At 38.1% G+C, this 26,642-nt stretch overlaps 1 protein-coding gene across 1 annotated transcript; it reads right to left on the bottom strand.

The window, feature by feature from the left end:
- Positions 1-1,740: 1,740 nt before the first annotated feature.
- Positions 1,741-26,400, bottom strand: LOC124105195 (zinc finger protein 699-like). Its single transcript, XM_058584965.1, is given in 7 exon segments — positions 1,741-11,571; positions 11,573-13,505; positions 14,412-14,595; positions 15,414-15,524; positions 22,076-22,202; positions 23,788-23,840; positions 26,269-26,400. Coding segments are annotated over 6 exon segments (2,472 nt in total). The 5' UTR covers positions 23,836-23,840; positions 26,269-26,400; the 3' UTR covers positions 1,741-11,502.
- Positions 26,401-26,642: the final 242 nt, after the last annotated feature.

Raw genomic sequence — 26,642 nt, 5'->3', positions numbered from 1 at the left:
TAAAGGCATTCAAGACCTCTACAATTAAACTACAAAACACCTTCAGAAAAATTAAAGACAACCTAGGTAAATGGATTGTTGCATCATGTTCATCAATTGAAAGATGCAATTCTGTCTTAAGATCTAAATTATCCTTAGGTTATTCTATAAAATGGACTCTGAATATTTTTATAAAAATTAATAAATTCTAAAATGAGAATTTATTACTAGATTTCCAAAAATACTACAAAGCAATACAAATTAAGATAGTATGGTGCTGCTGCAAGGAAAGACAAACAAACCAAAAGACATAGATTGCATACCTAAGCTGAGGGAAAACATGATCTAGTGGATAAATCTGTACACATACACCTGCATCCTACCTCACACCCTATCAAACAAAAAAATACTTGAAATGGATCACCGACCTGAATACAAGAAGTCAAACAATGAAGGGTCAAAAAGAAAACATAAAATATATTCAGTATCTTGGTCTAGGCAAATACTTCATAAAGAACACTCAGGTCTCTACTTATTTTTATGTTCTGTAAAGACTGAGAGCAATTTTTAGCAATCTAAAAGACATGTGGCATCTGACATTCTAAAAGGATTTCTAGGAAGTAACAAACACTGGGTAAGTTCCCAGACTTTGTATTTCCCAAAGTCAGCATCAGGTGCAAGCTTACAATATTGCACCTATTTTGAGCCCTCACCTGCTCACAGCTGCCTCTCTCTCCTCTCCATGTGCATCATAACTGCCACAGCTCTATGATTTAGCGGTGCAAATTCTAACCTCAGTTTCTCAATGAGAAACTGGGAGCTGGTCCTAAACAAATCAGAGTATTAACATTCCCCTGGCCATGGTGGACAAAATAAGCCATTAATCAGATTCCATTTTTTTATTATTAGTTGTTCAAAACATTACATAGCTCTTGACATATCATATTTCATACATTTGATTCAAGTGGGTTATGAACTCCCATTTTTACCCCGCATACACATTCCAGAATCACATCAGTTACACATCCATGTTTTTACATACTGCCATACTAGTGTCTGTTCTATTCTGTTGCCTTTCCTATCCTCTACTATCCCCCCTCCCCCCCTCAGATTCCATTTTGATGATTATATTGGAACTGTTCAAAAAAGATGTCACTCTTCTCCCTGAAGCATTATCTTGGGAAGAAAGCACCACAGAACTTCTGAAGCCTACTGTGAAGAAAACATCCCAGCTGGAAGAAAAGACAATGCAAAAGGATGCACAGCCAAGACTCGGAGACAGACAAATGCACATCTTTTAGCCTCAGGATCCAGATTGAAGCTTAGTTATAGCCAAGGACTTTTTAGCAGCAAGGAAACACTTCAAAAGAAAAAAGAAAATAAAAATGGGTGAAATGCTTCAAAAGGTAGCCTAATTAAGATATACAAATAACCAATAAGCACACCAAAAACTATTCAAATTCATGACATGTCAGGAAAATGCATATTTCAACAACAACAAAAAAACATCACCACACACTCTGCTGAAGAACTAAAGTTAGAAAGTGTGGGCACAGTATGCAGAATAGCCAACACTCACATGTACTGGTGGAACCAACATTTTTGAAAATCTAAAGTATCTACCAAAACTACAATTGAAGTATACCCTATCATTCAGTAATTGCATTCCCCACATATAGCATATACCAAGAGAAATAAGAGCAACCAACTGACAAACCAGACATTATGTTGAGTAAAAGAAGCCAAACAGGTAACAGTACATGTTGTAGTTTTAACATTTATTTGAAAAGTCAGAAAAAGCACACCAAATCAAGAGTAATAAGAGTCAAAATCCAATTTCCTCTGTGGAGTGATTATTGATAAAGGAGATGAATGAACTTCCTGGAATCCTGGAAATGTGTCCACCAGGATGTATACATCTATGTGAAATTACATCAAGCTGTACACAGCTTGCACATTAGTGTATGTATACCTTGATAAACAGTAAAAAGTGATTAAGGGAAATGGTATAGTTATGCTTTTAAGAGATAAAATATAATTTTCTGAAATATTTTTAGTTTTTAATAGACCTTCATTTTATTCATTTATTTATATGCCATGCTGAGAATCAAACACAGTGCCTCATACATGCTAGGCAAATGCTATACCACTGATCCACAACACCACCCCTTAAAATACAATGTTTTAAAAAAGGGGAGGAGATAGCAAAATGTACCTGAAACAGCTCATAGCATTCCTCTTCTCACATAAAGGCAGTAAAATCGTCCCTGTCTGAAGGTATCAAATATAAATCCTCCTCTACCAAAATAGGATGACACCTATCTGAGGCTTGCCTTAATTACAGTCAGGATAACTTCATTAACCACAGCTCTACTCACTTTTGGGACCATCATAGTGTTAAGAGCCACAGCCAAGTAATATGATGCATGGCATTTTTGGTTGAAAGGTGATGCCAGCAAGCCATTGAGATGATATGATTATGTTAAGATCTGCATTCTTATGGATATTAGATTCCTGCTGTTCACCTGGCCTGCTAAGGGACTCCTGGAGAGTTCCCATTGGTTGGGGAAGTGTGGTAGGAGGGAATTCCAGAGGAGGGACTTCCTGTGGGGGTCCGGGACAATGCCACATGGGTTGGTCAGCAATCTTCCCTGGAGCGTATGGGGTATTGGCATCAGTTTCAAAAATAAAGTTTGTTCCTGCTTGAGTGGCTCGTGATTTTGTGCCCAGCCAGACTGCGGCAATTGGTGGCCCGTGCGGGGGACGCCTGAAGCTTGGAGGTGAGTAAAATTGCTTGCCCCTGAGGGAAGGAGAGAGAATGGGTGACCATTTCAAAAAACAATGTGTTCTTGTTTTGATTTATTTTGTTTTTGTTTCAAGCTGCCTATCCTTAGAATTTTCTCAGGCAAACTGGGAAAAATGGTTGGCTCAAGGTTTGAAGTTGTTCGGCCCTGAGAAAGAGAAAATTGATACAACGATTTTTTGTTCTGTTTTTGTTTCATTCTGTCTCGGTTTTGTTTTATGTTATCTTATTGGGTTGCATTACCTTTATAGTAATTTAGAAATTAGTAAAAAACAAACCGAAAGACTGTTAAGTAAATTGTTAGAGGTCCAGACTATGGTAGAAAACATGTTAGGTCAAGCAAAAGAGAAGGTGTCTCGAGCTAGTCAGACAGAGGAAAATTTAAAGGAAGAAAGCTTAAAGGACAAACAAACATCAGGGGGGGAGCTACAACAGGAGGCTGCTACTAACTCTGTTCTATCACCAGAGGGCGTAATTCAACCAACAGCTCCATCTACAGCTGAGTGGCCCTCAACTCCCGTAATTGATGGACGGAATCCTGAGGCAGGACCTCAAAGATTAGCATGCCCTGTACTTGAGCAGGCAGGAGGGCAACGAATTCACCGTGCTTTAGATTTCAAAACAGTGAAGCAATTAAAGGAGGCTGTAACAACCTATGGCCTGCAAGCACCCTTCACTGTGAGCATGGTCAAATCCATTACCAACTTGGACATGACGCCAGCAGATTGGGCTACCATGTGTCGATCTGTGCTAAATGGAGGACAATATTTGTTATGGAAGGTTGCCAATGAGGAATTTTGCATGGAGACAGCTAGGCAAAATGCAGCAGCTGGTTACCCTCAAAGAAATCTAGATATGTTGTTAGGAAAAGGACCTTATGAGGTTCAACGGCAACAAATTGAATATGATCCTGGCATATACGCACAAATTGCTGTAGATGTGGTTAGGGCATGGAAAACTTTACAGGGGCATGGAGATTTATAAGGACAATTATCTAAGGTAATACAAGGAACTAATGAACCTTATGCTTAATTTGTAGATAGGCTTATTCAAACAGCTTCCAGAATTTGGGGGGATACAGAACAAGCAATGCCATTTATAAAACAACTGGCTTATGACCAAGCAAATTGTTGCTGCAGAGAGGTCATTAGACCATGGAGACATGAAGATTTAAACACATATATTAAATTATGTAGAGACATTAATGAACAAGAGCAAGTCTTGGCAGCAGTACAACAGGCTTTAGATGCTAGGCCAAAAACATGCTACAATTGTGAACAAACAGGACATTTTAAAAGGTGTTGCCCCATAGGGGGAGGATTTAACAAAGCTAGGTATCAAAGGAATAGAATACCGGGTATTTGCCCATGATGCCGTAGAGGGAGAGATTGGGCTAATGAATACCATTCTCAAACTACCATAGAGGGTATTCCGTTATCAAAAAACGGAAAAGCACCAAGTGTTTACGCATGATATCGTGGAGAAAGGCATCAGGCTCCATTGCCAAAAAACGGACTGGGGGGCCCAATGCTCCGGGGCCCACAACCACAAATATATGGAGCAATGGGGGAACCCAGCAACACCATCAGTGTAGTGCCCAGGACACATTATCCATTAAATCCCTCATCAGACAAACTAGAGGGAGTGCAGGGTTGGACATCTGCACCTCCACCAGAGCAGTACTAACTCTAGAGATGGGAGTTTAAATCATTCCCACAGGAGTAAAAGGACCTCTTCCCCAAGGAACAGTAGGCTTATTATTGGGACGCAGTTTTTCTACACTAAAAGGATTTATGATAAGTCCTGGGGTAATTGATCCCGATTATGAAGGTGAAATAAAAATCATAGCTAGTTCTCCAAGAGGTATATCAGTAATATCACCAGGAGATAGAATAGCACAGTTATTAATAATACCCAGCCTGCATGATAAATTTTCCAGTCGTTCTGTAGAAAGAGGTTCCAGGGGATTAGGCTCCACAGGTGTGGATAGGGCTATGCTGTCTTTAAATTTAGATTCTCACCCAATGCTAAAACTAAATATTCAAGGACATGAATTTAATGGGCTACTGGACACAGGAGCTGACCTTAGCATCACATCTCGTCAAGAATGGCCAAAACATTGGCTATTACAACAAGCCACTCAAGCGCTTCGAGGCCCAGGAGTGGCAACTAATTCCCATAGAAGTACAATAGTATTGGATTGTAAGGATCCTGAAGGATGTGAAGGAACTATACAGCCTTTTGTATTGGATCATCTTCCTATAAATTTATGGGGACGAGATGTCCTAGATCAATTAGGTTTGACATTAACAAATAACATCAATCCTAACGCGCCCACTACTAGGGCTAGACAAGGGTTTAGGAAAGAAAAAAGATTAAGAGAACAAGAAGAAGGTCTGACAGCACCAATTCAAATAGATCAAGGAATAAATAGACATGGATTGGGTTTTCAGAAAGGGGCACTGAGACAATCAAAATTACTTGGAAATCAGAAAGACCAGTGTGGGTTCCTCAGTGGCCCCTGACTAAAGAAAAGATACAAGTAGCCCATGACCTGGTCAACCAACAATTAGTGGAGGGACATATACAACCTTCCGTGTCTCCCCATAATACTCCCATTTTTGTCATTAAAAAGAAATCTGGTAAATGGAGATTATTGCAAGATTTAAGAGCCATTAATAATGAGATGGTTATTATGGGACCTGCTCAATCAGGGATTCCCCAATTGTCTGCTTTGCCAAAAACCTGGTATGTTTTAGCTATAAATATTAAAGATTGTTTTTTTCAATTCCAATTCATCCTGAGGATAGTCCACGCTTTGCATTTACTATCCCTGCACTAAATCATGAAGGTCCTGATCAGAGATATTAATGGAAAGTACTCCCTCAAGGGATGGCTAATAGTCCAACTATGTGTCAAATTTATGTTAACAAAGCAATCCAGCCACTTAGAAATCAAAATCCTGAACTACAAATATTTCACTATATGGATGATGTATTATTGGCACATAAAGATAAAAACATATTGCTAGAAGGTTATGTCACACTTACAAATTTATTAAAAAATTATAATCTAGAGATAGCAATAGATAAAGTACAATTAAATCTTCCAATTAATTATTTAGGAGTTCTATTATCCTCAACCATGGTCCATCCACCAAAAATTCAAATACGAGTAGATCAACTCAAATCACTTAACGACTTTCAAAAGTTATTGGGAGACATAAATTGGATAAGGCCTTATCTAGGCATACCAACAGGAGAGCTAGGACCTTTATTTGATATCCTAAAAGGTCCATCAGATCCAAATTCACCCCACATGTTAACGCCTGAAGCAAGAAAGGCATTAAAAATTATTGAAACATATATGGAAAATATGCATTTGAATATAATTGATATAAGTTTGCCTTTGTTATTTATCATAATACCAACAAAAAATATTCCTACAGGAGTATTTTGGCAAGAAGGTCCATTATTGTGGGTACATTTATCTTATTCTCCTAACACTATTCTTACTAGGTATCCTGAGGCTGTAGGACAATTGATACGCAAAGGAATAAAAGCAGCAAAGGGAGTGTTTGGAATTTCTCCCAATAAAATTATTACTCCATATACTATGGATCAAATTGATGAGTTAGCTAATGAGTTAAATACTTGGGCAATAATCATGTGCAAATCTAATGTTTCATTTGATAATCACTTACCATCTAATCCTTTGTTGTCTTTTTCGTCTTCGCATCCTGTAGTTTTTTTCCAAAAATGACAAGAAAAACACCTATCATGAATGTTCCAAATATATTCACTGATGGGTCAAATAATGGTACAGCAGCAGTAGTTACCCCTGATCAAACTTTTACATTTTTAGTACTGAAACAATCAGCTAAAATGTAGAGCTTAATGCAGTATTCCAAGCTTTTGTGATGTTTAAAGTTTCTGTATTTAATTTATTTTCTGATAGTCAGTATATAGTTAATGCTATAGTATCCCTTGAAGATGCTGGTAATTTCTCCTTCCTCTACTGTTTTCTCTTTGTTTTCCACTATACAAAGTCTAATCTGTGACAGAAAAGATCCATTCTTTATAGGAGATATCAGGGCACATACAGGATTGCCTAGAGCCCTTAGTTTGGGCAATGATTTAGCAGAAAAAACTACACATGACATACATATTTTCTCTACACTAGAAGAAGCTACAAATTTTCATAAAAGCTTCCATGTCAATGCTAATACTTTACAGAAGCATTTTAAAACAACTAAGGAACAAGCTAGACAAATAATAAAACAATGTCAAAATTGTGTGACCTTTTTACCACAAGTTAATCTTGGAGTCAATCCTAGAGGACTGATACCTAACCATATTTGGCAGATGGACATCACTCACTTGCCAGAATTTGGAAAATTAAAATATTTGCATGTTATAGTTGATATTTCTTCCTGATTTTTGATGGGCTCCCTTCATAATGGAGAAAAAACTAAAGATATTATAGCTCATTGCTTTCAAAATTTTGCCACTGTGGGCATTCCAAAACAGTTAAAAACAGATAATGCCCCTGGCTATACCTCTACCTCTTTTAAACAATTTTGCTCAGCATTTGGCATTACTCACATAACAGGAATTCCATACAATCCACAGGGACAAGGCATAGTTGAAAGAGCTCATCAAACTATTAAAATGTACTTATTAAAACAAAAGGAGGGAATTGGAAAGGGGCATATATCCCCCAAAGATAAACTTAAAATAACCCTTTTTACTCTAAACATTTTAAATTTGGATTCATCAGGGCTTAGTGCTACGGAAAGACATTAGAATCCAAAAAATGTACATAAGCCTAAGGTACTTTGGAAGGATATTCTAACAGGACAATGGAAAGGTCCTGACCCAGTGATTGTCTGGTGTCGGGGTTGTGTTTGTGTGTTTCTACAGGGAGAACAGCAGCCGATTTGGATTCCAGAGAGACTAACCAAAACAATTTCTACAGACCAAAAAAAAAAGATGATTTGACTCAAATCCATAACAGCTGATATCCAGAGCTCCAGTTGGCTAGTCTTACATCTGTCACAGTGATTAACCAGGATGCTTTTTCCAATGTCTATTTTATTATTGCTTTTTCCCACATCATAAAGTTCTATTTTATTTTTGAGCTCATACAGACCTAGGTTAATGTTTTTCTGATCAGTTTTATTTTTTGACTGTGGAGTTTTTAAACATTGCAATGGAGATTTCACCTGTGTAAAGCTACAAGGCCTTTACTATTGTCTTATGTGTTGTATGTTATATGTGCACATTTCTGTTGTGTTGTAAGTCTGTATGTGTGTGTGTCCATATATCATATATGAGGAGCGCTCATGAATAAATGGATCCAAATTTTTTTTATTATTTACATGATTTTAATGGTTTAATTTAAATTGGGTAAACAGCTGTTGAGGATTGTTTTAATATGTGAACAAATAGGAAGTTGACATATCTGTTTGTTTACTTTCACCTTTCCTTTTCATTATATTTAATAATTCTGTTCAGGAAAATGTAAATTGTTCAGAAAATTGTTTTCTCAGTACCTGTTGAAATGTTACATAATTTTTTTAGCATCATTGTCAGAATTCCTATTTCAATCCCAGTGCCAGTGAAGACAAAAATGAAACCAAACTACAACTTCTTCGATAGTTATCACAACAAACTGTATAAACTGATGCATCAATGAATAATAACTCAACAAGTAATGCTCAATCAAAGAGTCGATTTATTTTGGGAGGAAACGGACATATTGATAGATTCCTCCACTTTGAACTGCTTGCAGAAATTGCCTGGACTATATATCACTTGCATGCATTGTGAACTATCTGTTAATGCAGCGAATTATGGTAGTGCTGGTGTATCTTTGCTGATGTGTCACCAGTGATGCAATTTTTCCTAAGGAGCTATCAATTGGCTTGGTGTCATGACATTTCTGTATCCTCCTCCCTTCTACTAGTGATGGTCTAAATTTGGGGGCCAACAGAGTTGAGGCAAAGAACCTCACCCCCCCAACGGCACCAAGGCCAAATTTGGGGGCCAGCAGAGGTGAGGCTAAGAACCTCACCCCCCCACTGGTGCATAGGCCTATCCACAAGTATGGCTATATGCTAGACTGGTAGTCAGTGATGGGTATGATCCAATTGCAGTGGTATCAACCTAAGACTGGAGGATGACGCCTAGAGGTCAGTTCATCCGATGACGGGTAAGAACCATATGTTGAATTGGACAAACCTAACAGTCACACTCCCTAGCCACATTACTTGTTGCTTAATTAAACAGAAGGGGGGAGATGCTAAGAGCCACAGCCAAGTAATCTGATGCATGGCATTTTGGGTTGAAAGGTGACAACAGCAAGCCATTGAGATGATATGATTATGTTAAGATCTGCATCCTTATGGATATTAGATTCCTGCTGTTCACCTGGCCTGCTACGGGACTCCTGGAGAGTTCCCATTGGTTGGGGAAGTGCGGTAGGAGGGAATTCTGGAGGAGGGACCTCCTGTGGAGGTCCGGGAGAACGCCACATGGGTCGGTCGGCAATCTTCCCGGGAGCATATGGGGCATTGGCGGCAGTTTCAAAAATAAACTGCTTGAGTGGCTCGTGATTTTCTGCCCAGCCAGACTGCGGCACGGTAGGCTTGTATAGACATCAATCCCATAAGCAGAGTGAAGAATGGGACTGGACTGTGAGCATGATGACAATCCTTCCACAAACTGGTCAACTCTAACAGGGCAGTGAAAGTGCCAGAGGAAGTGCAATGAGAAGCAAAAATGCCAAAATGAGCTTGCCAGAGAAATCTAAGTTGTGTTTGGCCAGGATACAGGAGATAATGGAGATGTTTGTGGAGGTGCAGCCCCTGAGGAGACTGAGGTCAAGCACTTAACATTCAGTTTTGAGCAAGGATGGATCACTGTGTTCAATACTTAGAAAAATGAGCTGAAAACTGGGGCCCACAAGGTCCCTACTCATTGGTCTACCTATATCGTGGTCCTAATAAGCAGGCAATTGTAGCTCCTTCCCTAAAGCCTTTCAAACTTCTTGCAAAGTTATTTTAGAAAACTATCACCTAGGATTAGAAGTGATTAAGGGAAATGTACTCTTCAGCTATATCCAAATTAATATAACACACTTTATTAACTTAAAACATTAGATCAAAATTCCAGCTATGAGGGCTGGGGCTCTGGCTCAGTAATTGAGTGCTTACCTAGCGTGTATGAGACACTGGGTTCGATTCTCAGCACCACATATAAATAAATAAAATAAAGATCCATCAACAACTTAAAAAATTTAAATTCAAAAAGATTCCAGTCATGAACAAACATAAAGAATAAAACACAAAACAGCAAATAGATGAGATTATACTCTTTCAAGGCCTTTGTACTAATTAATTTCTGCTAAAACTTTTTATTACACATGAAAAGCTTTTGATAGTAAACACTAATATTCTCAAAAACAGTTGGTACTCTTAGTTTAAAGGTAAGGGGGGAATTATTGGGTATGCAACTTTCAGTATCCAGACGAAGGCAAAGACTAAGAGGAAGATGATGAAGAAGAAGAAGGCAAAAGCAAAGACAAAGATGAAGAAGAAGAAGGTGCCCATTCTGTGCGTTCAAACTTAAACAATAAAAAAAAAAACCACCATTTACCTGCCTGCCAAAAAAAAAAAAAAAAATGTACTTGAGCCAGACTCAATGATATATGCCTGCACTCCCAAACTTAGGAGGCTAAGGCAGAAGTCCAGGAGTTACAGGCCTGGAGAACATAGCCAGACCCTGTCTCAGAGGAGAAGCATACACACCTGTACACACACAATCTCCCAAGAGTTCAAAAGACTTTGTAATAGAAATAACATTTACATCTCAGCTAAAGAAACTCACCTCATACTCAAAAGTATGTCATAAAAGCTGAAAAGGGAAACATATAACCTTAAATCTTCCTATTAGAAAACACTGGAAATCAATGACCCTCTAGAAGTCCACTTTAATGAGGCACTGATGTTCTTTTCTAGCTCAAATTTAGAATTTTCTTACACAAGTGTTGAGAGCCACAGCCAAGTCAAGAAGGTGTCTGGCACGCTGCCAGGAGGAGTGGTTTGAGAAGTAACGCCAGCGAGCTATTAAGATGATGAGGATTCCTTAATGACTGACTGCTGTATCTAGATGATGTTAATTGAGTTAAGCTGTGTTTGATTATTAAGATGGTGAGGATTCCTTAATGACTGATTGCTGTAACTGGATGATATTAATTGAGATAAGCTGTCTGTATTTACTTGGGTATATATACCTCTGCTGGTCTGAACACAGTGGCTCCCGCTGTTTCCACCTTTACAAGTTGCTTGTCGCCCCACCCCCCACCGGCTACTTTGCACAGCCCAGCCAGACTGTGGCACAAGTTATGTTCAAAATCAAAAGGCTTTACCTTATAGCTAACAAACACAGGGTTTCTCTCAGTTGTCCTCAACTATTCAAAAGAATGAGTGGTAATCTCCTACTTTCTCATATTTATAGTGTCTCTACAGTATAAGACTTCACAAAATGAGACTTCACAAACTGCATTAGTTCAGAAAAAGTCTTGCAGAGATTCCCTTACTCCTTACATTTATATGTTGTCCCTTGTGTGAATTTTCACATGTCTTCGAAAGTAGGCTGTACAAATAAAGGCTTTGCCACATTCCTTATATTAATATGGTTTCCTTCCAGTATGGCTTCTCACATGTATCCCAAAGGATGAGGGAGAACTGAAAGCTCTTCCACACTCCAGACATTCAAAGGGTTTTTCTCCGCTGTGCATTCTAGCATGTATAGTCAGGGATGAAGAATGTCTAAATGCCTTCCCACATTCCTTACATTCATAGGGTTTTTCCTCAGTGTGGATTCTCATATGGATACTAAGAGCTGAGAAACAAATAAAGGCTTTCCCACATTTTTTACATTCATAAGGTTTCTCTCCAGTGTGAGTTCTTCTATGTACTGTAAGATGGGAAGAACTACTGAAGGCTTTCCCACATTCCTTACATTCATATGGTTTCTCTCCAGTATGGCTTCTCACATGTATCCCAAAGGATGAGGGAGAACGGAAAGCTCTTCCACACTCCAGACATTCAAAAGGTTTTTCTCCAGTATGCATTCTTGCATGTATAGTAAGGGATGAAGAATGTCGAAATGCCTTCCCACATTCTTTACATTCATAGGGTTTTTCCTCAGTGTGGGTTCTCATGTGGATACTAAGAGCTGAGAAACAAATAAATGCTTTCCCACATTTTTTACATTCATAAGGTTTCTCTCCAGTGTGAGTTCTTCTATGTACTGTAAGATAGGAAGAACTAATGAAGGCTTTCCCACATTCCTTACATTCATATGGTTTATCTCCAGTATGGTTTCTCACATGTCTCCCAAATGATGAGGGAGAACTGAAAGCTCTTCCGCACTCCAGACATTCAAAGGGTTTTTCTCCAGTGTGCATTCTTGCATGTATAGTAAGGTATGAAGAATGTCGAAATGCCTTCCCACATTCCTTACATTCATAGGGTTTTTCCTCAGTGTGAGTTCTCAAGTGGCTACTAAGACCTGACAAACGAATAAAGGCTTTCCCACATTTTTTACATTCATAAGGTTTCTCTCCAGTGTGAGTTCTTCTATGTACTGTAAGATAGGAAGAACTAATGAAGGCCTTCCCACATTCCTTACACTCATAAGGCTTTTCTCCACTGTGAGTTCTTAGGTGTTCAGTGAGGGATGAGGAATGACTAAAGGCCTTCCCACACTCCTTACATTCATATTGCACCTTACCATGGTGATCTCTCACATGTGCTTTAAAGGATGAGGGACAACTGAAGGCCTTCCCACATTTCTTACATTCATATGGTTTCTCTCTACTTTGATTGCTCACATGTGTGTTCAGGGAAGTGGGGAGATAGAAGGCTTTTCCACATTCCAGACATTCATAAGGTTTCTCTCCAGTGTGTTTTCTCATGTGGATACTTAAGGAGGAGGGGCAATTGTAGGCTTTCCCACATTCCTTACATTTATAGGGTTCCTCTCCGGTGTGTGTCCTCATATGTACAGTGAGTTTTGAGGATTCACTGAAGGCCTTCCCACACTCTTTACATTCATAAGGCTTCTCTCCTGTGTGAATTCTAATATGTCTTATAAGATGAGAGGAAGAGCTAAAGGCCTTCCCACATTCCTTACATTCATATGGCTTATCTCCACTATGAATTCTTTTGTGTTTGGAGAGTGATGAGGAACAACTAAAGGCCTTCCCACATTCCTTACATTCATAGGGCTTATCTCCACTGTGAATCCTTTTGTGTTCTGTGAGGTGGGAAGAACTACTGAAGGTTTTCCCACATTCCTTACATTCATAGTTTGCCTTTTCACTATGAATTTTCATATGTGCTCTGAACAGGGAGGAACAACTGAAGGCCTTTATACATTCCTTACATTCATATGGTTTTTCTTCAGTAGGAGTTTTCATATGCTTCTTAAAACAAGAAAGAAAATGGAAGGCTTTCCCACATTCCTTACACTGATAGGGTTTGTTTCCAGCATGAGATCTGCTGTGATTCTTAAGTGATGAATGAAACAGGAAGGACTTTCCACACTCATAGCATTCAAAGGATTTGACTTCAGTAGTTCTCTGGAGCATAAGATTTGAAATTTGTCCACATTGATTTTCTTCATTGTATTCACAGATGTTCTCTACCACATGACTTTTAAAAATAAAAGACAGATTATTAGTAATAAAATTTACCATTTTCAGTAAATATGTATGCTTTGTGCCCCATCAACTTATAAGCTAAAAGTTCTCAAGAACGCTCTTCCACAGCCAACATTGTCACTGAGCTTTTGACTTACATGATTTTTCTGATAAATCTGTCAAACCAATCTATGTGTCAAACCTTCAATATCTCAGTATCATTTGTAGGAAAAACTATCTAGACAAAATTCTTTGTGAAAGCACAATATTTTTTTATTTTGAATTTGAATCCTTTTATTTCTTTTTTTTATTTATTTTTTATTTGCATGTATTCATTAGTTATACATGATAGCAGAATGCATTTTGATACATCATACATAAATGGAGTATAATTTCTCATTCTTCTGGTTATACAGGATGTAGAGTTACACTGGTCATGTAATCATACATGCACATGGGATAATAATGTCCAATTCATTCTACTATTATTCCCACACCCCCTCCCTTCCCCTCACTCCCCTCTGTCTAATCCAAAGTACCTCTAATCTTCTCAATCCCACCCCATTGTAAATTAGTACCCACCTATCAGAGAAAACGCTTCGCCTTTTGTTCTTTGCACCAGCTTCATCCATTTACTGGCAAATGCCATGATTTCATTCTTATGAAAGCATAATTTTTGACCTAGGTTTATGTTGAAAATATGTTTCTTTATAAAAAATATTTTTTAGTTATAGATGGATATAATATCTTTATTTCATTTATTCATTTTTATGTGATGCTGAGGATCAAACCCAGTCCTCACATGTGAAAGGCAAGCACTCTGCCTGCTACTGAGCCACAACCCCAGCCCCAAAATATGTTTCTTAAATCTCAAAACTGTTCCTGATGCACTACATACTCTTATATGAAGGGCACTCACCTTAAACCTTTCTCATGGCTTTTGATCCAATCATCCACACCACGGAAGTCCTGGTTTTCATGTAAAATAGAGGAGCAGGAACCATTTCTTTTGAATCTCACTATTTTCTGTTCATTGGATATTTTTCCTCCATTGTTATCTTGAAGAACAACTAATTCCTTAGTATTAAGTAGAGACTCAAAGCCTGGAAGAAGAAAAAAAATAAAATAAAATAAAGTTACCTATGAGCGAAGGACGTTGAGCAGTGCAGCTGTTTCAGGACTTCATTATTAATAGTCACAAGGGACAAAAGTAAAACAGTTCACTAAAAAATATTTCCATGAAACCATAGTATGGTAACATTACCATAGTATGGTAACACATGCTTGTAATCCCAGCTACTTGGGAGGCTGAGATAGGAGGTTCACAGGTTCAAGCACAGACTCAACAACTTAGACCCAGTCTCAAAATTAAAAACGGTATGGGATATAGCTCAGTGGTAAAGCACTCCTGGGTTCCCCAGTGCTGAAAAATAAAAAATAGTTCTATGAAGAATGACAGTGATGGTAACATGACCAGTAGAAATTATTGGGACCAGAGACATGAAAAATTGGGCTTCATATGAATCAAAATGCATTCTGCTATCATGTATAACAAAGTAGAACAAATAAATAAAAAAATAATTTTTTCAAAAAAGAGAGTTTACGTTAAAATTTTTCTGTTAACTTGATATTTCATATTAGTATAGAAAATATATTAAAAAGTTTCATTAATAATTTTTTAAAAATTATTAGGAGAGGAACACAGAAAAGATAAAATACACATACCAAAAACAAACTTTAAAAAAGCAAATATGGAGATCTTTGACAAGAACAAGGAAAGTATGAGAGGACAGATAAACAGTCAAAATAGTCCTCTCAGGCATCTGTGGATAATGAGCCTCCTCAGACAAAACAAACTTTTCCTTCATTTTCTATTTTATTTTTTTCTCCTCCCAGGCCAGTTTCTCCCAGGGATTCTTGCCTTCCTGGTGCTGCTCGGTACAGATGCCCTGGATAAGTTCTGTCTTCACTGTCTGCAGTTCCTCCTCTTGTTCCCACTGGGAGATCAGATTGGGTGTGAGCAGTGGGTACCCTGCACATGAGGAAAGGAATATCATGAGGGAAAGCAATGAAGAATCACAAATATCCTTCCATAAGATTGGGTCAAACTTTGGTCTTCTGATACTCTAAAGACAGAGAAGGATGAGTTTAACTGAAACAAAATGTCAAATCCATTGAAGAAAATAAAAAGAGGCAAAGGAAGGAGGGAGAGGAAAGAGAAAGAAAAGAAAAATAGAGAAGATAAAAGAAAAAGCTGAGATATGGGGGGAAAGGCAGCCTCTAATGTGAAGAACTGATCTGAATCAGACATAGTGACACAAGCCTATAATCCCAGGGTGTATTTTTTGTGCTTATGTCCAAATCAATAAAGTACAAAAGTAATTATGAATAAGATAGGAACACATTCCATAATAAACAAAAATTAAAAGAATTCACAATTAGAAAGTCTATATTACAGCGCATTCTCAAAAAAATATTCCATGAGGATGAAGAAGGGAAAAAAAAATGAAAACCAGCAAAGGGAGGATCTACACTAAAACAACACTCAACCAAATGAGAATCTAAGACAAATCAAAAACCAGAAAAAAATCAAAATGATAGGGAATACAAAATCAGATCACAATAATAACCTCGAATGTTAATGGCCTAAACTCATCTATCAAAAGACATAGACTGGCAGATTTTATTAAAAAGCAAGACCCAACAATATGCTGTCTTCAAGAGACTCACCTCATGAGCAAAGACATCCACAGGCTGAAGGTAAAAGGATGGGGGAAAACCTTATCACTCAAATGGATTGTATAAAAAAGCAGAGGTTTCCATTCTCATCTCAGATAAGTAGACATCAAACCAAAGTTAATCAGAAGAGATTACATATACTTCCCTTAAGAGAACATTTCATACCTCTTAAGGAAAGTATATATAAGAAGGATATAACAATTACAAATATTCATGCCCCAAACAATGGAGCATCTATGTACATCAAACAAATGCTTCTCAATTTAAAGAGTCAAATAGACCACAATACAGTAATATGGGTGACCTTAACATACCTCCCTCACTATGGGACAGATCTTCCAAAACAAAAACTAAATAAGGAAACTATAGAACTAAATAATACAATCAATAACTTAGACTTAACAGACATATGTAGAATATTTCATCCATCAACAAGCTAATATACTTTCTTCTCAGCAGCATATGGCTTATTCTCTAAAACACACTATAGCTTATGCCACAAAGCAAATCTTAGTAAATACAAAAAAAAAAAAAAGAGATAATATCTTGCATTCTATTAGACCACATGGAATGAAATTAGAAATCAACAATAAAATAAAAATAGAAGTAATAAATGGAGACTAAATAATACACAATTGAATGATGATGTATAGTAGAAGAAATCAAGAATGAAATAAAAAAATTATTAGAAGTAAATGAGAACACTGATAATCATATCAAAATCTCTGTAACACTATGAAGTCACTACTCAGAGGAAAGTTCAATGCATCAAGCACATTCATTAAAAGAATGAAAAGTCAACAAATAAATCACCTAACACTACATCTCAAAGCCCTAGGAAAAGAAAAATGAATCAACACCAAAAGCAGTAGAAGACAGGAAATAATTAAAATCAGAGCTGAAATTAATGAAATTGAAACAATTGGAAAAACTGACAAAACATAAAGTTGGTTCTTTAAAAAAATAAATAAAATAGATAAACCCCTGGCCATGCTAACAAAGAGAAAACTCCAAATTACTAAAATACAGGATGAAGAAGGAATATCACAATGGACACATCTGAAATACAGAAGATAATTACAAACTATTTTGAAAATTTATACTCTAATAAAATAGAAGATATTAAAGATATCAACAAACTTCTAACGATATGTGACCTACCCAAACTGAATGATGAGGTCATACATGCTTTAAATAGATCAATTTTCAAGTAATAAAACAGAAAACACCATCAAAAGCCTACTAACCAAGAAAAGCCCAGACCAGATGGACACTCAGCTGAGTTCTACAAGACTTTTGAAGAAGAATGAATACTAATACTCTTCAAAGTATTCCATGAAATAGATAAGGAGGGAACCCTTCCAAACTCATTCTATGAGGCCAATATCACCCTGACACCAAAACCAGACAAAGACACATCAAGGAAAGAAAACTTCAGACCAATATCCCTGATGAACATAGATGCAAAAGTTCTCAATAAAATTCTGGCAAATCACATACAAAAACATATTTAAAAGATAGTGCACCACGATCAAATGGGATTCATCCGAGAGATGCAAGATTTGTTCCATATACGGAAATCCATAAATGTAATTCGTTATATTAATATACTTAAAAACAAGAATCATATGATCATCTCAATAGATGCAGAAAAACCATTTGACAAAATATAGCACACTTTCATGCTCAAAACACTAGAAAAACTAGAGGTAGTAGGAACATATGTCGACATTGTAAAAGCTATATATGCTAAACCCAAGGCCAACATCATTCTAAATGGAGAAAAAGTGAAAGCATTCCCACTAAAAACTGGAGCAAGACAAGGATGACCTCTTTCACCACTTCTATTCAACATCATCCTTGAAACTCTAGCCAGAGCAATTAGATAAAAGAAAGAAATTAAAGAAATACAAATAGATAAAGAAGAACTATCACTATTTGTTGATGACATGATTCTATATCTAGAAGATCAAAGAAATTTACTAGAAAAATTCTAGAATAAGTGAATTCAGCAAAGCAGCAGGATATAAAATCAATACCCATAAGTCACACACATTCCTATACATCATCAATGAATCCACTGAAAGAGAAATTAGGAAAACTAACCTATTCACAATAGCCCCCCCCCCAAAAAAAAAAAAAAAAAACAAAAAAACAAAAAAAAAACTGGGAATCAATCTAACAAAAGACCTCTACCATGAAAGTCATAGAACACTAAAGAAAGAAATTAGAGAAAATTTCAGCAGATGAAAAGATCTCCCATGCTCCTAGACACGCAGAATTAATATTGTCAAAATGGCCTTACTACCAAAAGCATTATTCAGATTCAATGCAATTCCTATTAAAATCCCAATGACATTCTTCATAGAAATAGAAAAAGCAATCATGAAATTTATTTGGAAAAATAAGAGATCCAGAATAGCTAAAGCAATCATTAGCAAGAAAAATGAAGCAGGTGGCATCACAATACCAGATCTTAAACTATACTACACAGCTATAGTAACAAAAAACAGCAGGGTATTGGCACCAAAATAGACTTGAATCAACCAATGATACAGAATAGAGGACACAGACACAAACCCACATAAATACAGTTATCTCCTACTAGACAAGAATGCCAAAAACAATCACTGGGGAAAAGATAGCCTATTCAACAAATGGTACGGCAAACACTGGAAATCCATATGTAGCAAAATGAAATTAAACCTCTTATCTCTCACCCTGCACAAAAAATCAACTCAAAGTAGATACAAAAAACTTAGGCACTAGAACAGAGACCCTATGCCTAATAGAAGAAAAAAATAGGCCCAAATATTCACCACATTGGATTAGGAACTAACTTCCTTAACAAGACTCCTAAAATGCAAGAAGCAAACTCAAAATAATCAATAAATGGGATGGATTCAAATTTAAAAGCTTCTTCTCTCAACGGAAACAATTAATAACGTGAAGAGAGAGCCTACAGATTGGGAAAAAAATTTTACCACATGCAACTCCAATAAAGCATTAATCTCTACAATATATAAGGAACTCAAAAAACTTGACACCAAAAAAACAAATAACCCAATCAATAAATGGGCTAAGGAACTGAATAGACACTTCACAGAAGAAATACAATCAATCAACAATTTGCATTTCTTCTTTTTTTTTAACAAATAATCTTTTTTTTAAATATATTTATTTTATTTATTTATCTTTACGTGGTGCTGAGGATCCAAACCAGGGCCTCGCACGTGCTAGGTGAGCTCTCTACCGCTGAACCACAATCCCAGCCCACATTTCTTCTTTTGAAAAATCTGTTTAGTCCCTTTTGCCCATTTCTTGACTGGGTTAATTGGTTTTTGTTTGCTTTGGGATTTTTGTTTGTTTGTTTGTTTGTTTTGTTCTGCTGTTGAATTTTTTTGTTCCTTGTATATTCTGGATGTTAATCCCCTGTCAGAGGAGTAGGTGGAAAAGATTTTCTCTCATCCTGAAGGCTGTCTCTTCGCACTTTATCATTTCTTTGGCTGCGTTATACAAAGAAATCTTAAAGATCAATAATAAGAGAACAAAAAAATACCATAAAAATATAGCCAAAGACCTAAACAAACACTTAAACATATACAGACAAATGGCAAGTAAAAAAGTAAAAGTACGCTCCACATCCTAAAATCACCCAGGAAAAACAAAACAGTGACACACCTCTACACGCCTTTTTGAACAGCCAAAATCCAGAAAATTGACAATGCCGAATATGGGCAAAAATGTAGAGAAACTGGAACTCTGATTCATTCCAAATTGGAATGCAAAATGATACAGCTACTTATGAAGACAATCTGGTGGTTTCTCATAAAATTAAAAATACGCTTACCATGGGGCTGGGGCTAGCGCTCGCCAAGCACATGTGAGGCGCTGGGTTCAATACTCAGCACCACATAAAAATAAATAAATAAAGATATTGTGTCCATCTAAAAAATAAATACTAAAAAAAAAAACCTCTTCTTACCATATGATCCAGCAATTAAATTGTGTCCCTTGGCATTCATCCAAGGAGTCAAAACTGCACACAAAGGGCTACACATGTTTATGAGAGCATAATTCATACTTGTCAAAACCTGAAAGCATCCAAGATGCCCTTTAGTAAACGGGATGATAAATAAACTATGGCACATCTATACTACATAATGTTATTCAACAGTAAAAGAAAAATCATAAAAAGACATGAACGAAACTTAAATGCACATTACCGAGTGAAATAGGCCAATCTGAACAAGCTACATACTATATAAATTCCAACTTTATGACATTCCACAAAAGATAAAAAAATATACAGATGATATAAAGACCAGTGGCTGCCAAAGGGTTAAGAGAGAGTAAGGGATTAAAAGTGAAAGCACAGAAAATTTTTAGGGGAATAAAACTACTCTACATATTACTATGATGGTACATGTCATTGTACATTTGCCCAAAGCCATACAATGTACAACACCACAAATGAACCTTAATATAGGCTATGGACTCTAGTAAATGATGAAGATGTGTCAATGTACATTCATCATTTGTAAACTAAACATGGACCATTCTGGTGGAAGATGTTCATAGTGAAAGAGGCTGTCTGTGTTGTGAGGACAGTAGTTTTTAGAAACCTCTCTACCTTCCACTTAATTTTGCTTTCAAACTGAAACTGCTCTAAAAATTAAAGCCTGTTACTCTGGGGCATGGTGGTGCACACCTATAACTCCAGTTATTCAGGAGGCTGAGGCAGGAAGATCCCAAATTTGAAGCCAACTTGGGCAACTTAGCAAGACCTTTTCACAAAATAAAAAAGAGCTGGGGATTTCGCTCAGTGGTAGAGAGCCCCTAGGTTAAATTCTCAGTACCACATAAACACACACATATATACATACATATGTGCAGACGTACAAATGTACATACACACATACATTTTTTTAAAGCCTATTTTGAAAATGTTCACCCATATTCAGAATGTTGCCTTATATGGAAAAAAGGTCTTTGTCAATATACTAAAGTTAAGATGAGGTTATTCTGGATTAAGAGGGACCCTAAATCCAATGACTGATGTCCCTATATGGACAGAGATTAGAAACAGGTACACAGGGAAGGTAATGGTGGAGACAGAGACTGGAGTGATACATCTATAAACAAAAAGGTCTGCCAGCAACCACCAGAAGCTAGAAAGAGACAGGGAGGGACTTTTTCCTTTGAGCCTTTAGAAAGAATATAGCTGTGCTGACACCTGGTTTCAAACTCCAAGATGCCAGAAACATGAAAGAATAAAAATTTCTATACTTTTACCCACCAGTTTATGGTACTTGTTCATAGAGAGCCTAAGTAACCAATATAATCTACCCCATAGACTCATCTCTAAATCATCCAAAAACCACAAATTCTCGAATAGGTACTTTCTAACGCCCTCTTACTAAGACACCCCTCGACTCCCAATGGGTATGTTCTCCCATGACTTCAAAATAAACCCCGCTTGTTTAACTTACAGGTGTACTCCTGGTGGTCTCTGTTAAAGGGCATTCACAGCAGTAGAATCTTCAAAGGTCACAAATCACAAACTCTCCCTGTGCCCCAGAGAAGCCCCTCAATGCCCACACATTCAATACTTAATAAGTCTCAAGGCTTTCAACCACAAAAAGAAAAAGAAAAAAACAAGTTTAATATGCCCGTGTTCATTTTCATGAAGAAGCCTCCAGATCGTAAGCACCCTGTGGTCAGTGACCACGTTTGTCTTATTTACTAAGTACTCCCACTCCTCAGCACAAATCCTGGACAAGGTCAACTAGTAGATAAAATTGTTTTCTAAACCACTACATGAACCAACATTGCCAGTCTTACCTAGTGAGACCAGGTTCTGGAAGGTTTCCAGCATCACATCTCTGTAGAGGCTCCTCTGAGCAAGATCCAGCAAAGCCCACTCCTGCTGGGTAAAGTCCACAGCCACATCCTCAAAGGTCACCGAGTCCTAAAAGATGCCACAAATTCTCTTCAGAAAGGTACAATTCCTCCAGTGTGTGCGAGATGATGGGTGAGGCTGACAGCACTGGGGACCTGAGAATCAATTCAGGGGAGGTTCAGAAGATTCTGTGGTCTCCCCAAGTCTATCTGAGGACTCGGTCAGCAGATCTCTTTCCCTTTCTACTCACACATACTTAGAGACTGAACAAATCCTGTCTAAAAGCCAAAATACTTCTAAAATACTACATAAGTCTCTTTGCAGTTGATGGTAATGAAATAAGAAAAAAAAAAAAAAATCAAAGTTATTTTCCTTCGAACCTGCACAGAACACTGGATATTAGGTATGTGGGTAATTTTCCACAAACATCAAGCAGTTCTCCAACAGACACTAGCTAGGTTTCCTGTTATTCAATAACATTCTTACACTATCTACATGGACAGCTTCATCCCACAGGTTGAGGGCTCAGTCCCACAAAACTTCCCCATACTTCAAGCAACATAACAACTAGTACATTGTCATTTATACTTCTGACCAAATGGCTACATCTCAGGGTCCCCACTGTACCCTCCTTGAGTTGGCTAATATGCTGGGATGGCTTACAGAATCTAAGCAAACACTTCCTTGTGCTTATGGTTTCTTATAAATACAGAGAACTATCCAGATAAAGAAATATATATGGCATAGCAGGGTAGGAAAAGCTGCAGAACTTCCATGCCTATTGGGGTGCCTCGTACCAGGAACCTCTACATATTCAGCTATACAGAAGCTCCCTAAATTCATTCTCTTTGGGTTCTCACAGAGGCTTTACTAGAAAGCATGGCTGATTTAAATTAGCAATTTAAATAAACAATTTAACCTTCAGTACCTCTCAACTTCAAGGTTAGTGGATAGGGCTGAAGAGTCAAGCATACCTTAGTTCTTCTGGACCAGCAGTCATCCTGAGGCTATCTGTCCTGGTCACCAGTCATCATACAAAGCTACTCTTATCAGTCCAGACATTTGAAGGGTTTTAGGAACTCTATGCCAGGATATGGGACCAAGACCACATATTGGACAATATCATATTATTCTATATTCATAAATTCTTCCTTATTCAAGAATAACTTCACCTGCTACTTTTTTCCTATTAAGGCATTGAGCACAACATCAAACTCAGGTTTAAATCTTGATGAGGTTTTAATGAATGAAAACACAAAGAGTGAATGGGAACTTTTCCTTTTTCCCCCCTCACAATCCTGAGAGGCCCAAGAGCCTGCACATCTTTCAACTCAGGCCCACAGCTGGCTCGGTTTTATAGTATTGTGGCCTGGGCTCACCAAACTATAGCACATGCACTTACTCTAGCCTATCACCTACTTAAAGTAAAGTTTTATTGCAATACAATAAAACATTTGTTTATGTTCCTCTATGAATATTTTTTGTATTAAAATGACAATTTCCTTGTAACAGAAATTCTATGACCTTCAAAACCTAAAATACTTACCATGTGATCCAAAAAAAAGAAGCAGATTGCTAACCTGTGCTCTAAAATAGCAGCAGGATATCAAATGAAATAGAAATATTCTTTTAGAGCATTATACCTTTTACTTACCTGCATCATACTCTTCTGTAATCCAACACTTATTCTTTCTTCCTCCATGTCACCTTCATAAAGAAAAGTAAGACACTGAGAAGTTATAGGTAAGACAGAAGCTGACATGGGAATCCAACCCTCCAGAGAATTCCCATACTCATGAGCCTGGATATTGTAGCACATCAATTACCAGTGACAACTCAAAACACATACCATGACTCCCAAGTAAATACAAACTGAACTTGTATGACTGAAACAATGCTTTCTCCCCTAGAGATACAAAAAACACTCTTACCCTTGTCAATGATACAAAAGAGGTTAATAGTAACATTTTATTAGTAAATTAACTCAAGTCTTAAGAACATCTGGCTGTTCATTTCCCCATAACAAAAAGCATAAAATGTATCAAGTGGTGCCTTCAACCCTAAGAATATATATTCCCTGATTCATATCTAAGAAACCACTAATTTATTTAAACACTAGGCTTCTTGGGGCTCCTTGACCAATATTTTTACTTGTTTACCATTTTACAGGATAATAGGCATTACTACAAACCCCTGAACACTGCTGTCATCCCAACCCCACCCAATGGGCACCACAAAACCTAATTTCTGAGAAAGAGAATCAACCTATTTGTTATGGTTTGAATCTGGGATGTCTTTCAAAGCCTCCTGTGTTGAAGGCTTGGTCTCCAGTGCTGCAGTGTTCAGAGTTTGGGCTTGGGGGAAGCGATTGGATTATAAGGGGTCTGACTTCATCAGTGGATTAATCCATTTTATGGATTAACAGTTTGAATGGACTACTGGGAGGTAACAGGAACTACAAGAGGTAGAATCTAGAAGAGATGAGAAAGAGGAAAAGGAAGAAGTAGTGGAGGTGGTGGAAGTGGTGGTGGTGGTGGGTGTTGATGGTAGTGGTAGAAGAGGGGGAGGAGGAAGAAGAAAATTTCATTGTATCCAGTTATTAAAAGAATCATATTTAAAACATGCACAAGGAAACAGAAGTTGCAAATTGTTTTACAGAAAGTTTCACAAAATAAGTGGGAAATTCATAATTCCAGTGTACAGAGGGAAGGTAATTTCCTACTTTCAACACCAGAAGGGTACAACTAAAAAATATGCCAGATCACAAACAAACTACAAATAACACAAAAGTATTGGTAAGAGTTGAGAAATGAACAATAAGTATAAATCACAATTTAAGTTCATTTCATCCTAGGAATGATGGATGCTTAAAAACTGAATCACCCAAACAAAAAAAAAAAGAATAAAACTGAATCACTGGGACTCAGTGGTACGGTGCCTTACTAGTGTTGAGTCCTTGGATTCAATCCTTGCACCACAAGAATAAAATAAACAAAAATTGAATCACTGATTAATGAAATTCACAGTATTCATAGAAAGGTTATTTGACATATTCCCTTAGACACAAAGCAATGACTAATCTATTTCAGTGTACATTGCTAATAATAACTTAGGCCATTAGAAAGGATTAGATTTTATAGGTTAAAAAATGCAAACATTCTATTTAATAGTGAAATACTGATTAATTTTCTCTGAAATCAGGAACAAGGCAAGAATGAAAATTATATGCTAATCTCCATTCAGCTGGACGTCCTGGCAAGTGCAGTAATTAGAAACAAACAAACAAAAAAAAATGGAAAACACAAAGATTTAGGAGGAAAAAAATTCAAACTGGCACATTTTCTGTGCAAAATTGAAAGAATCTATAAATAAGTGACCAAGCTTTTGTTTCTTTTTTTTCCTCCCTGCATTTTGCAGTACTAGGGATTGAACCCAAGGGCACTCTACCACTGAAGTACACCCCTGGTCCTTCTAATTTTTTGTGTAGAGATAGGGCCTGCCTAAATTGCTCAGGCTGCCCTTGAACTTGGGATCAAGTTCTACCTCAGAACCAAGTAGCTGGGATTACAGGCGTACACCACCGCGCCAGGCTAAAATGTATCACTTTATTAAGGATGAAATGCACTTGCCCAGGAGGCGGGTTAAAAGTATTTTAAAATCAGCTCCCTCTTGTGTACCTGAATGCAATGTGTCAAACATGCCCCAGGCCCCCGGGGAACTCTCAGACCCGCGCTAGACAGTGAGCGAGGCCCAGGGGCAGCCGGCCGAGCTCACCCCACGCTGGGTGTGTGCAGACCAGCAGACCCGCACGAAGCTCCGGACCGGGACCCGGACGCAGGCGAGGCCTCTGCTCTCCGCAGGGAGAGGTCGCGGGGCTCTCCAGCTCCGGCCGGCAGGAGACGCGCCCGCCGCTGGCGAAGCCCGGAGTCCCCGATGCGGTCACCGGGACGAGCTCGGCGCCGGCGGAGCCGACCGGACTCTGGGCCGCGCGGTTGAAGGGGGCCCGGGGAAGGCGAACGAGCGGAAGCCAGCCTTCCGCCTCCCGCGGCTCATACCTGGATGGCGCGGGGCCGGGACGGATAGGATGCTGCGGCGGAAGGGAAGAAACCAGCCTTCCGCCTCCCGGGGACCATACCTGGATGGCGCGGGGCTGGGACGGATAGGATGCGGACTGAGGCAAGAATATATCTCTCACGCGAGCTGCAGCCTAAAGTGTCATGGCGGCCTCACGCACACAGTGAGCTACCTAGCGCGTGCGCAGACGCGCTCTTCTGCCTCCCGCTACCCCCTCCCCATTCTGAGAAACGCTCTGCGTAAGGGGCGGGGCTACAGGAGCTGGGCGGGCCGGGGCTCAATCCATCAGCACGCAGAACGAGCTAATTTTCCCTGGGCTTGTAGGTAAAAAGAGAACCAGAACCGAGGAAGAGGCTGGGGAGGGACCAGGCTAGGCCGGCCGAGTGGACTCAGGTGAGACCAGATCAAGGGTCGTGGCTTTTAATAGTCCAGAGG

The sequence above is a fragment of the Marmota monax genome, unplaced genomic scaffold, assembly GCF_021218885.2.
Source record: "Marmota monax isolate L192 unplaced genomic scaffold, Marmota_monax_Labrador192_F-V1.1 WCK01_AAM20220418_F8-fsc00732, whole genome shotgun sequence".
Lineage (NCBI taxonomy): Eukaryota > Metazoa > Chordata > Mammalia > Rodentia > Sciuridae > Marmota > Marmota monax.
Note: the sequence above shows the minus strand (reverse complement) of the source record. Positions and strands in the feature narration are given on the sequence as shown.